The following is a 16,526-nucleotide window of genomic DNA, read 5'->3' as shown; positions in this document are numbered from 1 at the left end:
AGCGTTATTCCAGCGTCTTTATAAAAAACTGTGGAAAATGCAGCTGCAGATAAAGGAGTTGATGACATTAAAAAAAGAGAAAAGATTGATGGAAATAATGGAAGAACTGTTAAGAGTTACTTTTTCATGCCAAAAAAGTGGAAATAGTAAATGCTCCTTTAATCTGTGTCTGAAGGGAAAGGTGTCAGGAGTTCACGGTGCCATAATGAACAAGGACACGAGGAATTAGGGAAACAGAAACATTTTTTATTTATTGACGTGACACTGTCTACCAGGGCGTAAAGCTGTGCTTTCAACTAGAAATGCAATATCATGCTAAGTATGCAAAATTGAAGCCTGCGATTTATGCAAAGTCATGACAGCACAGGACATTTGAGTTACCTTTGTGCAGAGCAAACCAGTTTGTGGCCAAAGAATTCAAATGATAAAATACAAATCACGTCCTCCAAGACCCCGCCTACTTACTCTGTCGTGAGCTCCACACCTCACTTTATCTCTTAATTTTAGACTTTGAACCCCTACAAGAAAGAGATTTATTTTTTAATTATATGACCTGTTGCATAACTGTAGCCCCAGTTTTCAACGCAGTATATGCACGAAGCCCACATGAAAGGGTTTAATATAACTCTGAAAGCAAAAAGATAAAATAAGAAAAAGCTTTTGTCATCGGGTGACTGGCCCGTTGCTGTTCTTCGTTACCGTGCAAACACTAAATGACTTAACATGACCTGCGTTTATCACTAACTTCCGCCAAACACGTAACAGAAACGGAAACAAAATCCATTTTGGGAGTACGTCAGAACACACTATCGCATCTTTCTTTAGTCGACTGAAACTATATTAATTATATTTTCAGATGTCTTTCAGGGTGTCTTGTCCCTTGGGGTTCTCCAGCCAATGAGGAGGCCAGCTGGCTTTGATGCTCGGTCTATCCTTCAGCAGAGCGTAATATTCTCCCAGTTTGGGGTAACGATCTGCAGACAATCTATGGAACAGAAGGAGAGGGGGCTTTTTCAACTGCATCATCAGTGGTGATACCCTGAGTCTGGATGCTCCTTTCTCTGCCCTTCTTACCCATATCTGAAAAGAGTAGCAACCGTTGGAAAAACGACCACATCTGCCAGCGAGAAAGACGGTCCGGCCAGGTGAGAGCCCGAGCCCAGCTTGGGAGAAAAGAGGGGAAGAAAAAAAAAATAAATGTTAGTTTCTATCGTTTCAGATTGAGTCGGTCACGCTCAGTTGGGTCACACACCTTCTCCAGGTAACCCTCCCAGAGTTTGAGCTCAGTTGTCAGGGCTTCTCCGTTTCTCTTCAGAGCCGAGTCATGCCTCTCATCTTCAGGGACAAACCAGTTGTAGTAGATGACTGCATCTGGAACAGAGTGTACCCATGTTATTCTGCACAGCTGGTTGGCTGAGTATTTGCCACTTCGAGGTGATGGGCACCAGCCACTCACCATGTGTATTTCTCTACTACTTTTCGTATAACAGCGAGGGGCAGAGGGAAAACGCACATCAGGATTTGACTTGATTAGTTTTGTTTCACACTTACCATGAAATTGTATCATAATTCATATCATTGAAACTACTTGGAAAACTTCTGATTTTCTACAACAACAAAAAAACAACCTTTCGCTGCTCCATGTTTTAAAAATCTGTACCTCCACAGCATAGAGGTCAAATAATAGCTCTGATTTTATTATAGTTGCAACAGTAGACAACAACAATCAATCAATCAATCTTTATTTATATAGCGCATTTCATACCACAGGCAACTCAATGTGCTAGTCACTAACTTTTTTTTTAGTCTTACTGAGTTTTTCGTAGAATGTCGGACCCTCAAAGGTGCGCTGGTACATCAGTGCTTGTTCTTCGGGGGCGTCCGGGACCAGTTTGGTTCCCTGAGACTTGAACTGGCTCTGCCAAAAACAAAGGGAGGTTTAAAAAAATAAAACACTTGAATTTGTTGCAATTAATGCTGAAATTAGTCGTAGCATTTGTAAAACTGTGTTTCTCAATTTATTTCTTGTTTGTTTATGCACCGGCTCTCTCACCTCCAAGTAAAAACAGGCCGCATAGGATTCATTCACAGTGATGTCTCCATGTTTGAAAGATGGAAGCTAGAAAACGAAAAAAAAAAAAAAAAAAATCCATACAGGACACAATGTGAGCAAGACAAGAGTATTCTCAGCTATTCTGAATTATTATCATAATCATGTTTTGAAACTAACACTTCTGCCCCCTCACCAACACCTTCGCCTTTGTCTAAATGCTTTCATTTGGGCTCATTTTAACTTGAAAGTCATTTAACACTGTAGTATTAGTTTTTTCCCCATTACCCTTTACTGCCAGACAAACTGACTCATTCATATATTCATACATTTACAAACTTGGGCTGGTTTCAATTTTTTTCTACCCATTCGTTTGTAGCTAACAGTATATTTTATAGGAGAATCCAGCTCTGAGCTGGACGCTGGAAGTAATTGTTGAGAAGATATTATGTTGAACTTTTATTGTTTCTGCACAAATCTTTTCACAACCTCAGGGGGGGACGTGGCACCACGAAAGTGACAGCAACAGTGTTATGTAACAGAAATCACCTGCTTGACTAACGTAATGCAAACCAAATAAAGTACAACCCTGTTGATTTGCAAAAGGATTCGGCTTGAGTTTAAACAGGTAGCTCCGTGTGTTAATACTTGAATTAATCAAAACACTTCTTTCATGCCTGGACTTTGGCGTTAACTCGCAACCGCGATTAAAACCAGGTTAGTGGAGACGTTGGGGTTTGCAGCTTTCAGTGTACTCGTTCGTTGTGCTGCGGTTTGCTGAAGGCTACCCCGTACCTGCCCCCTGGGATTTATATCTAACACTTCCTGGGACTTGTGCTCCATTTTCTCGAAGGAAAGCAGTTTGTGGTTGTAGCCCTGCAGCTCCTTCTCTTCCAGAGCAATCATCACCCTCCAGCAGGGAGGAGATCCGGAGCCCCACAGAAGAGTCATGTCCTTAGCCATGATTTTAGACTGAGACGCGAAGAACCCACACCTGCGACAGAAACCGTGGACGGATTGTGTACAGAGTATGTCCGGTTTAATGAGGTTGTCATCCTTTGCATATAAGCACACACTGCCACCTACTGGTTCGGAACATAAACTGCACCCTAAGTCTAGTTGATCCCTTTGAATGCGTTGTGTCTGCTGTTTTGATGAGTTTTAATACCTCTCATGCATATTTTCCCAGAGTTCGAGTGTTGTGGTGTCTCTTCTACAGTGGAAAAACAATTCATTGATAGTTGCATGAAAGATAAAGCACACACTATACATTGAATGTTTCTTGAGTGTATTTTGTCTCAAGAGTCGCAAGTTAACAATCGCAAGTTTCAAAACGTGCTCATAGGGGCAGGAGGACAAGATGATCGGATTTTCTATTTTCTCAAGTGTGGTTCATTGTTCTGTTTTTCTTTAAATTCTCAAACTGATGATGAACTTTGAAAAATCAGGATTTTTATATCGGTGATAAAATAGCTTTAAAAAATTAATTGAAAGTTTCTTAAAGGATAATGATATGTCTGATCTTTAAGAGGTCTAATAAGACCCAACCTATGGCTTGATTACCACAAGATTTGGCTAAAAGCGATGATTCACTGAGCATCTACGAGCATTGTTGTGCTCGTAGATCACTTGGATCAACATTTGAGAATTAAATAAGTAGATTTTAGAGTGGTTGTTAAGGTACCTTATATAAGTAAACCACAGATATCAGTTTCTAAAGATCAGTAAAATGCCAACTAAGTCTGTTATTCAAGAGTTTGTATCTCAGTGGCAGTAGACAGAGGGCAAGTGGAAAGTTGAGCAGAGGAACTACAATGATCAGAGAACTTTATACTTATCTAAAGGTACATAGTAGAAAGAGACAATCAAAATGAATGCAGGAACTATTAAGACTAAAACGTACTTGTAAAAACTGATTTCCATACATGTATAAATTCTCAGCTAATAGTACAGACTAACACTGACTGCTTTGTAAGTGGATAAACCCCTAAGTCATAGCAAGGATAACCAGTTAAAATTGTTATCTTTGTGAATGAGTAAGACTTTTAGATTTTTAGTTTAGATATTTGTGCTTTAATCATCTGGGTAAGCAGTAGGAATGCTAATAGAGCGAATAACAGTCGAATAGCCTTTAATCTGCCTTCATTGTAAAAGCCACCCATCCTGTGCTGTTCAGCCAAACTGATCCTTTTTTTTTTTTGGCGTCTTGGAGGAAGCTCACAACTTCAGAAGAGCACCAGGAGCACAAATGTTGGTCTTATCCGCAGCAGCAAATACAGGCTATGATTGTGATTCCTAACCATAGCTAGTAAGGTGGTGTAACTATGACTGCAAACAGTAAATTAATCACACGTTAACTTCATCTGATGTGTATTTTTACACACAAAAGGGTGCATTTAGTTATCACTTTTAGCAGTTTTTGCATCAATAGTTTCTCAGTGTTTGTGTGTTGGCATCAGTTTGTGGTGGATCAAACCAAGTTGGGCACAGCCCAGCATGGAGAGAAAGGGTGACACGACTGAAATCTCAGAGTTTTGGCCACAGTTTTATCCACACAGTCCCTGTAAGTTGTAGAATGACCAAAAGTGAGCGCAGAACAAATTCTGGCCGAGAGGCGGTTTGCAAGAATGCATCAGAATTGAATGAGAATATGTTTTCTCGAAAGTATTTCCATTAACTTTAGATTTAAACAATTTTGCTAGCATACATTAAAATATGAAAACAATGTTTTTGTCTTTCAGATGTCCTTCAGAATATTATCACCCAGAGAGCTGTGGAGCCAGTGTGGGGGCCAACTCGCTTTAATGCTGGGCCTGTCCTTCAGCAGATTGTAATATTTAGCCAGTTTGGGGTAACGTTCCTCAGAAAGCCTACAGAGATAACAGAAAGTCTTAATGTCAGTGAAAAAGCACATTGGGCCCCATCTTCCAGCATAGCTGTGCTTGTTCACTTACCCAAAACGGAAGGCATAAGCAACGTCCGGAAAGACCACCACGTCGGCCAAAGAGAAGGCGCCCGCCAGGTATGAGCCTGCAGCCACCTAGATGCAGAGAGCAAATGAATGAACCCCTGCTGTCAATACACTGCGCGAGTGAATGCAGTTGTGTTCATTTGTGCACTGTCCACATACATTCTGCAGGTAGCCCTCCCAGAGTTTGAGTTCAGTGGCCAGATTCTCTTTGTTCCATTTGACAGCACAGTCTTGTCGCTCTTCTTCAGGGACCATCAAGTCATAGTAGACCACTAAATCTGAGACAGGACATCCGTCATTAACAACGCCGTGCTGAGGGTTTATTATTGTCTTTCAGTCCTTTCTGTTATCACTCTTCACCCTGCCATTGGTAAATGTGCAGATGCGTTTGCGTAGCTCACTGAGTTTTAAAGGGAGGCCGAGACCCTCCATCATGCGTTGGTACATCAGAGCTTGCTCCGCAACACTGTCAGGGATCAGTTTGTTGCCCTGAGACTTAAACTGATTCTGTCACCACAGCAGAGAATAAGAAAAAATAATTAAACAATACTTCTAAAATATTTATCAAGCTCCATATTTGGTTTACCTCAAGGTATAAACATGCTGCACCGGACTCATTCACAATGTTGTCTCCATGTTTGAAGGTAGGCACCTGGCAGACAGACATTGATATGATGATGAGCATAAGAAGGCAGGAAGTGCATAAATATATGCAGCAAGTCATTAGTCATATACTGTATGCCAGCTAACAGAACAGAGATGAGCAGAAGTTAAATGAAAACACTGTAATCATAACCCGCCCTCAAAAAAATGTGTTCCGTAGCAAAGACACAAAATAATGAAAAAAGCCTGAACATGTAACTTATTCTCTACACAAACTTCACCCTATTCTGAGTTAGCAAATCAGTAGAATCAGTAGAATATGATTATCTTCTGCTAATGAGACAACAACAAAAAAAAAGAAAAAAAATGTGGCTGACTTTAAGTCACGATCTCAGTGGATGTATGTTTGACTGAAAAGCCCCATGTTGCACCTACCTGTCCTCTGGGATTGATTTCCAAGACTTCCTGAGATTTGTGCTCGCCTTTTTCAAAGGCCAGCATTTTGTGCTTGTAACCCTGCAGCATTTTTTCTTCCAGGGTGATCATAACACGCCAGCTGGGAGTGGATCCAGCCGCCCACAGCAGTGACATTGATTTGGCCATGGATGCAGTTACTGAAGACGCAAACCTGGCTTCAAACTCGGGGAAAGATGCTCAGGCGTGACACAGCAGGTGCGTATACTTTAGTATAGTCATAGCATGCCAGTAACCCAAGAGTTGTTGTGTGGAGCCAAACCCATGTGTTAAAGTTCAACTCAGAGAGTAAAAGAATGACAAAAATAGACCTTTGCACACCTTGTTTACTTTTGTTTTTTTTTTATTGCATATTGTGTACACACAGCATTTCAAGTGAAATTGTTTGTCACCACAGTCTCGTGATCACGTCACTACATAACGCCGTGGCAGTGAGATTTCCTGGTTCTTGCTGTACTGTGAGAGGAGTGGACATATCAGTTCGGCCATCCAAAGTGTTACACGATCAGTTCAAGTTAAGAGAAAGAAAATTCAACGTAACCACAGAATTCAACTCAAAAGTCCAGATACTGCTCCCCACTCCCAGCAAGGAGCAACATTTAAAAAACAAAACAAAGATGATCGCATCTTTCTAGAACATTCTCTTTAATTACAATTCACAGAAAAGCCTTCTTTCTTACAGACTATAATACAAGTTTCTACAAAAATAATACACAACCGCACTAAACATGCAGACTGTAGAACTACAGGACTTTGTACCTGGCAGCTGACGAGGGCATTTACACGTTTGATGCAGAGTTCTCTGCATGTCCTTCAAGATAAGATTAATACATTAAAAAAAAAAAAAATCCATATTTTCGTTTTTTTTTTACACTTTACAAAAAATTTAACAAAAAAAAAAAAAAAAAGTCCTCTTTTTCTCTGTTTTCAATCAGTCTTTCATTTCAGCAAGACTACAAGTGTCAGTTAAGGTGCAAGATGTCGGAGCTTTGCAAATAAATACTGAGAGAGTTCATTGTTTCAGCACTAGTGCTTGATAGAACGACACATATCAAGGTGAAATCTGTCAGTTGGTGGAAAAGCAGGGTGTGGTTATAAGAACAAAGAGAGAGGTTGTTAAAAAGGAACAGCGTTGTCCCTTTTAAATGAAAGGCACTCATCAAACTGAAAACCTTTCACATTCCTACAAAAAACACACTTGCCGCTTTTCGAATGTGCTGCTGCAAAAGCAAACATTTGCTTTTTCATACAGGACAGAAAGGAGGGTTGTCTGGGGGTGGGGGTTAAAACCGTTTCAAATTCCTCTTCAGCTCTTTGTAACACAAATTCACAGCTTGAATAAAGCAAAAATTATCCCTTTGGATTCATTCAAAATACACTTCTGGATAAATAAAAAAAAAAAAAAAAAGAAGAAGTTTGTTTTACTGTGGAGGCTTCAAGGAGCACATTCTTTTTCCACCGCCCCCGTGTCTCTGGGAAGATTTTCTTGTTTGACTGAATACAAACGAAAACAACAAACACTATCATGTTGGCGGCATCTTCACTCGGAAACATCAGTCGTAGCAGCTGGCTTAAACCTGAAGAGGCTTGTGGCTGGTGGACTAAAACTCTAAAGTGTGGCAAACGCTGTCAGAGGTAACTGCCTGACTTTTCAAGCCGTGTTTCCACCACCGCGGGGACGGGTGGGAGACGGGTGACCGCTTTTATGTCTCTGGAGAGTCGGTTAGCCCTAAAGCGAGAGCTTCCTCTGGCGTCAGGCCATTTTTCAGAGTCCGCCTCACTGTGAGAAGACAAGAGAGGATAAAGAGAGTTATCGATCGCATAGTCATGTGTTCCCGCTCTCTGTATTTCACACTATATGCTGTGCATGTCAGGAAGGCGAGCAAAGTGACTGCGACTGCTTTCCACAGAAGGTGGAGCTCCCATCCCAAAGTGCAACCTCAAATTCTCTTTAATATGCTGTTCAATAAGGAAATCAATAAATAAATCAATAATAATAAATCAAACGTTTCCTGATATGCCTTTTTTAACAGTGACGTTTCCAATTTAAACACACCACACACTCAAAGCCAGCTTAAAATGAGCACATAGTATGATGCAAAATGTCTCCTTGAGCTCGTACATGATTTGCGGTTGGCTCTGGACCTCCTCCGCTCTCTGGGCTGTGTTCTGGTTCCTGGACCCTGTGTGGCCGACTTCACTATACGCTCCATGATTTCATCAGCGGCATCATCTCCACAGGTCTGAGTGTCATCCACAGGTGGCGTCCATGCCGGCATACTGCGACCTACAGGAACAAGGGATAAAAGCTTTAGCGTGACCACAGAAATCATGTTTGAATCAACCAACTCTCCTTTAAGGAACCCTCATTCTCCCTCACCTCCTCGTCCAGGCCGGGATCTGGTCCGTGTGCGAAGGCCTTGCATGGCGCTGCCCTCCTTGTCACCGCCACTCAGACTGGTTCTCAGCACGGCTTTCATGTGCTCATGATCTGCAGCGTCCTCAGCATGCTCCAGACCCTGAGGCTGCTCGATCTCCTGGCTGCCACTGGGGACGCTGTTGTTACCACTGTTTGAGCCACGCCGACCACACTGTGTGCATTGAAACAGACAATCAGAATTTGGCAGATCATCAGTCATCAGTATTTCGGACTTCGAGACACAGCAAAGATGATTCGAGAAAAACATCCAACCTGTAAAGATTATGAATTAGTTTGATTCACTCAGATATTCAGTGAAAACTTTGAGGAAATACAGTATAATCAGTTTAAAGTTAGTGCATCCATGCATACACACTCGTGCAGACAGGCTGATACCTCACGCTCTTCTTCATCATCAGACTACAGGAGAAAGGAAGAGTGGAAGTCAGGGAATAGATCAAGAAAAGCGAGGGGAAAATGTGAAAAAAAGGCGTTTTTTAAAGTGAGAAAATAGAGCTGAAAGTCTATGAGTGTGTCTTCGTGTCAGGGATGCTGTGCATATGTGATGCTTACAGGAGCGTTCACATCCATGATCATCTTTCCCCGGGTCTTGTTTCGTTCACGATGGTCAGCTCGTTTCTGTTTTTGCTGCAGCACTCGATCTCGGGTGGTTCTGTACTCCAGCGCAAACTCACTGATGATTTTACTGAACCTGTTGACGCTGATCTCTCTCACACTGTAGGCCGGATGACCGAGGTACAGCAGGAATGAATGGAACCTGGGTGAACGGTGCAAGAGGAGAAAAATTAACATAAGTACTGTGAAAAGATACGAATAACGGTATTTCAACTCAGTGAAACTTGATGCAACATGTGAGCGTGTCTGTGCCCATGCTCGAGAGCGTACCTTATGTCCTAATACGCTAATCTGCTTTTACTCATGCTGGTTTGTTTTCTACTTATTTTTCATTGTGTATTGTAAACTAGACTGATGGAATCAAAGTGTTGGTGGTGGAACTACCTGTTGATAATCCTGCGGTGAACTATCTTGAGGATGATGATTTTTTCAGCACAGTCTTTGAGGAAGTCAGACATCTTCTGCTTTAGCTGGGGCTTCATCTCATGCTTAGCAATCACCTTCAGGTGGTCCCATGAGGCTTTGCAACGCCGCTCCATCTGACACAAGTTCTCCTGCAGCTGGTCAAAATCCACCTGATGAGAAGGATGTTCACATATACAGATGAGCCATGAGGAATAGTACTTAAAGTGCATCCAGAGTCCTCTCGGTTGCTGTTTTGCCCTTCGGTTTTAAATCTTTCTAAAAACATCCAGTTAGACTTTTCCAACCTTTATGTGAATATTGGATTTCCAGTTGTCATTTTTGGGCCAATTTCAAAACTGCAACTTAAAGTGTTTTAACAACTTTAGCAAAGCCGGTTCACTAAACTCAACTAGTCGAGTTTCTAAAGAGACAAAACAACCAAAGATGATTTAATGCATCTTGCTAATATAGAAAAAGGAGAGATCTCTCAAAGCCTGTGTGTTCTTCGCTTTTCGAAGAAAAAAAAAAGAGAAGTTCATCCAGTCTGGTTTAAACTTGGCAGTTGTATGACAGGGGACCCAGAGAGGAGCCATGCTCCCTTTCCAAGTCAGTTGGATGAGCATTTCTCATACTTTGGCCTAAAGTTGTTTTCTGCTCGGAAGCACCTGCAATCACCAACTGTCTGTAAATTCTAGCTGCGCTTACCACGACTCATGCACATAGAGTTTGGTATTTTTATCCCAGCCCACAGTACATTCTGAAGGTTTTACACGAGGATTTTATTCTAACATCATTTATAGCCGAATTTAAAGAGCATTTTATTCCTAAAATTATGGTAAGAACACATTTTTCCTGGCTGCACACAGTATTTTCTGATTTATGGAACAATGAAAAAAAAGAAATGTCCAAAATCCCTCAGTGAACAGCTTTGAGTCGAACGTTTCCACAAAATACAACCATTTTTAACATCGTTTTTAGATTTATGTCCTGGTAAAGTTCAGAATTTCACTGATATCACCAGATTTGTGCATTTTACAGAAAAAAAAAACCAAAAACTTGATTTAACTAAAACACAGTGAAAGATTCACTGTTATTTTCTCTATCATTTCTGCAAGGGCCTTCAGACCTGTTGTACATCTTTGAAACAACAAATTAAGCACAAGTATTTTTTTTTTTAAAGACAAGTCAAATCAATTCAAATCCCAGGCCTTTCAGACTCCGTCTCCTCACATTTATAAACCGACATAGTGTGGACTGATGATTCAGTTATTTTACAAAGAGGTTAATAGGGCTTGCTTGATAAAGTTCTGTCAACTTAACATTAGTTGTTAAGGGATGCAAAACAGTGCATGTGTGTTCTTTTTAAGTTTTTTGCAATACGAGCATACTTTTGCAGAACGTGTGATGGCTCCTATCTCGGAGTAGAGGTCGGTGCTCTGAGGGAAGTTTTCTACCACGGCAGAACAGGCGTGATGGAGCAGAGACTGCTTATGGACTGTATCCTTCACTTCTGGAACCTTCTCCAAATACGTCAGCTCAAAGCCTTTGGCCTGAAAATAGGAACACATTGCTTATTTAAAAAAATAAATCAGTGTGTTTAGTTTTTTTTTGTGTGGGGGGGGGGTTGCATCCAAAAGAAAGAAAAAGTACGTAAAGCATTTGTTTTCAGTTTGATTTACCAAACAATACCACTTTGCCCTGTTACCATGACTTCCACTACAACAAAACAGTGCACTTTACATCATGTCTCAGTATGATTAAGTGAACCTGGTCATGACTCACATTGGTGCAATTGAGGAAATTTCCAATTGAGAGCAGTGTAGAGAGGATATAGCTCAGAGTTTTGTTCTTCTCCAGCTGCTCCATTCCCTCTTTCAGATCCTGTAGTGGCTCTGCCACTTCCTGGGAAGAGGACACACATATAACACACATACATCATTAGTTGAGCTAATCATTTCATTAGCCTGCAGTGAGCATTAAAAGCAGTGAACAGGTGCGGCCCATCTCCCCTGCCACAAATCATCTGCTCTCGGTTAAGGTCATGAGAGGTTGTTTAAAGGTTTCTCCTTATCTGTAAAATATGCTCCAGATTACGTGGAGGTTTTGTTTTTTGTGCAGCAGCAGGTTCTCTTGTGTGCATGTGTTTGTTTGCCTGCATGCTATGTTGCCCTGCATTAAAGCCTCCACGAGCAGAGCGTTCCACAGGATCGAGTCGGGTGTGCCGCTCTGGCGCACGTGCAGTCGCGTATCATGCCTTTCACGGAGAGATAAAAGACAACTGCATCCTGCTGAAAGCTGTAAAATTTATAAGACAGCAACAAAGAGGCAGCATGTTTTTCATTCTCTGGGCTCAGACTTTGAACTTCTCCTCCTGGACGCATTCTTTGCTCGAATAATCATGGTGTGCCAGAAGAACACAAGGCGCTGCTAATAAGCGTGCATATTTTGTTATGATGTAACTACACTGATGTTTTGCGGATGTTGTTTGTACTAGAGGGATGTTGATACTTCCTGCCACTAGTATAAGACACACACACACCAAGGCACACATGCCATACATCTTTACCCAAACCTAACCGTCCCAGTGCAGACTTAATTTAGCAATGTCTGTTTCTGCTTTCACAAAACTACATCCCCATGCTGTGATTTTTCTACAAAGGCAGTTATTAATGCCTTGAATGAATCATCTGTGTTACTCAAAATTGTACATTTAGTACTTAAGAAGGCTCCGAGTTGATGGTTCTTCACCTTTTCCTGATTCAGTGAATGAGCCATGAATTTGTCCAGCCCACTTTTTCTTGTCTGCCAGCCATCCCAGTTTACGCTGACTCTGTTTTAGTTTACACTATGCTCTGGTTAGAACTGCTACTATTGGGGTAATTCAGCCATAGAATTTTGAACCAGAGAGCATTTCTCAAGAAGAGGATGCTAAATTATACAAGGTTGCAAGTAAACTGCAGTATCAGAATAGAATAATGCTTCATTTCTATGGCTTTCATCATTATTAGAAAGGCACTGCTCACTGGCCAAGAGCTGTGGTGAGAAAGTATCAACCAAAGCTAGCTTCACTAGCAGAAAGCTAAGTCAGTTAGCTTCTCGATGGCCTGCTCAGCCAGCTAGCCGGGATCTGTGGTACCTCGTTTGGTCTTTTTCATAAGTTTCTCACAGCGCAGGCAAATTAGCTGTGAAGCTAGAAGATGCACCTAGGTGATAGGTGATCAGCCTGAACACTAGGGGTGGGCGAAAAAAATCGATTCGTGTACATATCGCGATTTTTAATGGGATGATTTTAAAAATCGTTTTTTCTCCCAAGAATCGATTATATTAAGTCATATCCGTGTCCAGAAAAACTTCATCAATTCATTACATTAAGTTATGTTAAAACTAGCCCACATTTGTGATGTGTGGACATTTGAATTCATTTTGTAACTGTAAACTTTAAAAAATGCTGTACATGTTAAGTACCTCTTTTTGTCTGAGTTGAAATAAATGTCAGCTGCTGGATTGACTGACACAGACTGATGTGTATCGTTTATGGGAACGACATTCATTCTAGGAGTGTATGATTCAACTTGTTTGTTTTTTAAGGAGGAAGAAAATTGCAATTACTAATTATATCGAATCGCAATACTTGTAGAATTGCAATTATCAAGAATCGGGATACAATCGAATCGTGACCAAAGCATATCGTCCCACCCCTACCGAACACTGATGGGTGGTTCAAGTTGTGATATGCCATATAGCAGAGAAAAAACACCCTATAGACTTGTTAATTAGATCAAGAGCTTGTTTTTTTTTTAGTGAAAGGGGATTTAAAGTAGGGCTGAGTGATATGGAAAAAAATATTATCACAATATTGATTTTTATACTGATCGATCTCGATATTGATAACGATATAGTTTGTTAAAGCTGTCAATTTCAAAAGTATACTAATAATGACCGCAACATACATAAAACAAGTATAGTTAAACTTTAGAACAGAGTTTATTAACCAAAGTTAAGTGACACCATATAATCGCCCAACTGTGAGAACATACTTAGAAACAATAGCTACAAGTTTTCTCCCATTGTAGAAAAGAAAAACTACAAATTTAAAGCCAAAATCTGTAATCACAAATTCCAAATAAAAGTCTGACACTCGTGACTCTTGTACATTTAAATCACTTCTTTTGCTGTTAAATATGACACTCCTGTTGTAATCTCTTTGCTTCGTACTGAGTGCTTTTCATATGGGGTGGCAGCCACAACTGATGAGATGACGCTTTTCTGAGTCGCATCAGCTTGAATTTTCATGCTTTCTGGGTAGTCGTTGGGGTGATATTTTTCAGCTTATTAAACAAATTAGTCGTGCTTCCCATTTTGGTGTTCACATTGTATTTATCTGTTCTTCATTATTTTTACGGAAACCAAACCTGACGTAGGGGAACCTTTTTCATCAACTACTTCGACAGTCTGGGAAAATAGCGCCAGTTCAGTCTCAGTCTCATCCCCGCTTTCGTGACTCTTCGGCTATACTCATTCTATCCTTAGCTGTCAGGAGTAACTTCGTGTTTAAACTGACCTTCTCTGTTGCCTCATAGTCCATTTTAAAGGCCCACAGTTGGAGTCTGGCTGAGAGCTCACTGATGGAGGACAAAGTGAGGAGAAACTGCTCTGCCGAGCCCAGTGGGACATCAGGGTTGGCCAGCTGGGACTCCTGGATCTTCTGCTTCTCCTCCTCGGTTGGGATCATCGTCAGGAGTTTCTGAGTGGGAAGAAGATTCAGAGAAAACAGCACAGTACAGGGTGAAGGGTGTGAAATCTGATTTAGGTACTTCTTAGTTTTCATCTTTGTTCGGATGTCTTACCTCTATGCCCTCCTTGTTGAGTGCATACTCATCAAAGTTGACGATTGCTGTCTTGATGGTGCGAGGCGGAGGCAGGACCGTCAGACCGATGTTGATGGCGTTACTTCTCTTGGAATCCAAAACGATGATTTCCTGACGTTTGCCATCAGCTGCTGTTTTCTAAGCCAAAGAAATAAAAAAAAAGAATGAATTGAAATCAATTTAAAGAGGGTCAAAGCTGGATGTGCATGTGTTTCCCTCCCCCCTCTGTCTTTGCGTCTTCTCTCGCTGTGGTCTACTTTATAGGCTTGTAAGGATTAGAGGGATCATCAGACGGGTTACAATGACTGCAGCTGTGGGATCTATATGAGTACTGGGAGCAGGAAATACCATTAGAGGTTACGTTTATGTGGGCATTTGGATAGATCTATAGACATCATGTTTCATTGCTGTATGTCCACAGATGACCTCACCAGCACTTGAGGCCATTATAAACTCTTAAAGGAAGGAAGTTATAATATATCACCACATAAAAGGGTAACAGAGTAGGTGCTAAGGCCTTGTTGCTACCACATGGTAACTATATACCCACCATATGGACCCCAGTGCACTTGCTCTAGAGTGGAGCTCTACTTTCTGAGTTACAGTTTAAGCTATTATGTTATAAAAAGTAATAAAAAAGTTAATTAAGAGTGCATTTTAATGGGTAGGGCAGGAGCTGGTTGTAACTGGTTCGGTTCTAATAAGAATTGTGGTTTTGGAGTAGCAGCTCAGGAGCTCAAAGGGTCTTCTTTGAAGACCGTACTTTTCTCACTTTGAGGCTTTGTGGGAATTATATAGGAATCAAAACTCCCCTGTTTGATCAGGAGTAAAACACACAAGGCCTTGGTTAACCCTTAAAACATCAGCTTTTAGATAATAATGGACACACGAAAAAAATATGAGCTGTCAGACTTTGAAGTTGTTAGTGATAAAATAACAGTCATTGAGTAAATAAAATACCACAAGTATAACATAGAGTGAATGACACCTGCAAGACTTGCTCATTTACATTAGAAGTTCTGGAAATATAACTATTAAAACCTCAAAAAAAGCTAATCTCAAAGGTTAGTACATGATGAGAGGAAACCAGTTTTTTTTCTACAATCCGTGACAAAAATGCATTTTTTTATAATATGACATCACCGTCCACTATAAGCATGAACATATTTCCCTAAATTAAAAATGCTAATGTGTCTAAAGAGCATAATTTTCTTCCATGAAAACTCTAAACCTCAATTATAAGATGCACCCCCTCCTCATCTTCATCAAGCAGCCCTTGCATGTCAGTCTGTTATGTGTAAAGGAAAGAAATAAGTGGTCAGTCTAACAACATTTTCTAACCTCTCTGCTTAGTTGCAGCATATATTCAGGACAACTGTGAAATTTTAAGCTCGCATCCCAAACCTCTGAACCATTTTCAGACTGTTTTTCTTTACCTTTGTAACTGATATTTCCTTTGACTTCGACTCAAACAGGTGCTCCAGTTTGGCAGTGTCCAACTTTACTGGTTCCACTTTGGACCAGAATGAGTCTCCACTCCGTTTGTAGTCCCTGTACTGAGAGTCTGTTGGACGCACCTGATGATAAAAAGAATGACACATGTGTTAAACTCCCATTTCCTACAATAAAAGAGGTAAATGAGAGAACACAGCTAACCACAACAATAAAGCAGCAACGGGAACACGCTGAGTGAGTCACTGTTGTTTAAGTCTCCTGAATCCTAACTGGCTAATGGAAAGAACCCTTCACTTTGCTCTTTTTTTGTTTGTTTGTTTTAATTTTTTATGTAATTGGGAAAAAATTTCAGTTATGATAAAAATGACAAGTGTAATGTATTGTATAAAGCACAAACATACACGTGTCATACAAACTTAAGTTTCACCTAGTCAGAGGTGGGTAAGTAACGAGTTACATTTACTCTGTTACATGTACTTTTGTAATTTTAAAAAGAAAATTATACTTCTAGGAGTAGTTTTAAATCACTATACTTTTTACTTTTACTTGAGTAGAAGTGTGCAGCAGAAACTGTCCTCTTACTCCGCTACATTAGGCTACAATGAGCTCGTTACTTTTCTTCTTACCTTCTTACCTATTCTACGC

At 40.6% G+C, this 16,526-nt stretch overlaps 3 protein-coding genes across 8 annotated transcripts in view; all 3 read right to left on the bottom strand.

Annotated features, from left to right (window-relative positions):
• Positions 1 to 852: 852 nt before the first annotated feature.
• LOC142367302 (glutathione S-transferase A-like) lies at positions 853 to 3,083 on the bottom strand. Its single transcript, XM_075449300.1, has 6 exons — positions 2,846 to 3,083; positions 2,054 to 2,119; positions 1,813 to 1,918; positions 1,253 to 1,371; positions 1,075 to 1,163; positions 853 to 985 (listed from the first exon to the last, which is right to left on the bottom strand). The coding sequence occupies exons 1-6, from the start codon at positions 3,011 to 3,013 to the stop codon at positions 853 to 855; spliced, it is 681 nt and encodes a 226-aa protein (XP_075305415.1). The 5' UTR covers positions 3,014 to 3,083.
• A 1,704-nt stretch (positions 3,084 to 4,787) lies between these two features.
• LOC142367304 (glutathione S-transferase A-like) lies at positions 4,788 to 6,227 on the bottom strand. The gene is made up of 6 exons (XM_075449301.1): positions 6,060 to 6,227; positions 5,608 to 5,673; positions 5,423 to 5,528; positions 5,181 to 5,299; positions 5,005 to 5,090; positions 4,788 to 4,920 (listed from the first exon to the last, which is right to left on the bottom strand). The coding sequence occupies exons 1-6, from the start codon at positions 6,225 to 6,227 to the stop codon at positions 4,788 to 4,790; spliced, it is 678 nt and encodes a 225-aa protein (XP_075305416.1).
• Positions 6,228 to 6,416: 189 nt separating this feature from the next.
• fhod3a (formin homology 2 domain containing 3a) overlaps positions 6,417 to 16,526 on the bottom strand; it is a 56,833-nt gene continuing 46,723 nt past the window's right edge. For 5 of the 6 annotated variants that reach the window (XM_075448982.1, XM_075448983.1, XM_075448985.1 and 2 more), the window contains 11 exons: positions 15,863 to 16,003; positions 14,406 to 14,564; positions 14,120 to 14,302; positions 11,341 to 11,460; positions 10,947 to 11,108; positions 9,538 to 9,728; positions 9,091 to 9,295; positions 8,914 to 8,937; positions 8,479 to 8,689; positions 8,221 to 8,385; positions 6,417 to 7,878 (listed from right to left, as the gene is read on the bottom strand). In XM_075448982.1, coding sequence (XP_075305097.1) covers positions 7,802 to 7,878; positions 8,221 to 8,385; positions 8,479 to 8,689; positions 8,914 to 8,937; positions 9,091 to 9,295; positions 9,538 to 9,728; positions 10,947 to 11,108; positions 11,341 to 11,460; positions 14,120 to 14,302; positions 14,406 to 14,564; positions 15,863 to 16,003 — 1,638 coding nt within the window. In that variant the 3' untranslated portion in view covers positions 6,417 to 7,801. The remainder of the gene's footprint in view (positions 7,879 to 8,220; positions 8,386 to 8,478; positions 8,690 to 8,913; positions 8,938 to 9,090; positions 9,296 to 9,537; positions 9,729 to 10,946; positions 11,109 to 11,340; positions 11,461 to 14,119; positions 14,303 to 14,405; positions 14,565 to 15,862; positions 16,004 to 16,526) is intronic. The other variant, XM_075448984.1, reaches the window with a different exon arrangement.

This window comes from Odontesthes bonariensis, chromosome 18 (assembly GCF_027942865.1).
Source record: "Odontesthes bonariensis isolate fOdoBon6 chromosome 18, fOdoBon6.hap1, whole genome shotgun sequence".
Classification (NCBI taxonomy): Eukaryota; Metazoa; Chordata; class Actinopteri; order Atheriniformes; family Atherinopsidae; genus Odontesthes; species Odontesthes bonariensis.
This window is presented reverse-complemented; position numbering and strand designations above follow the sequence as displayed.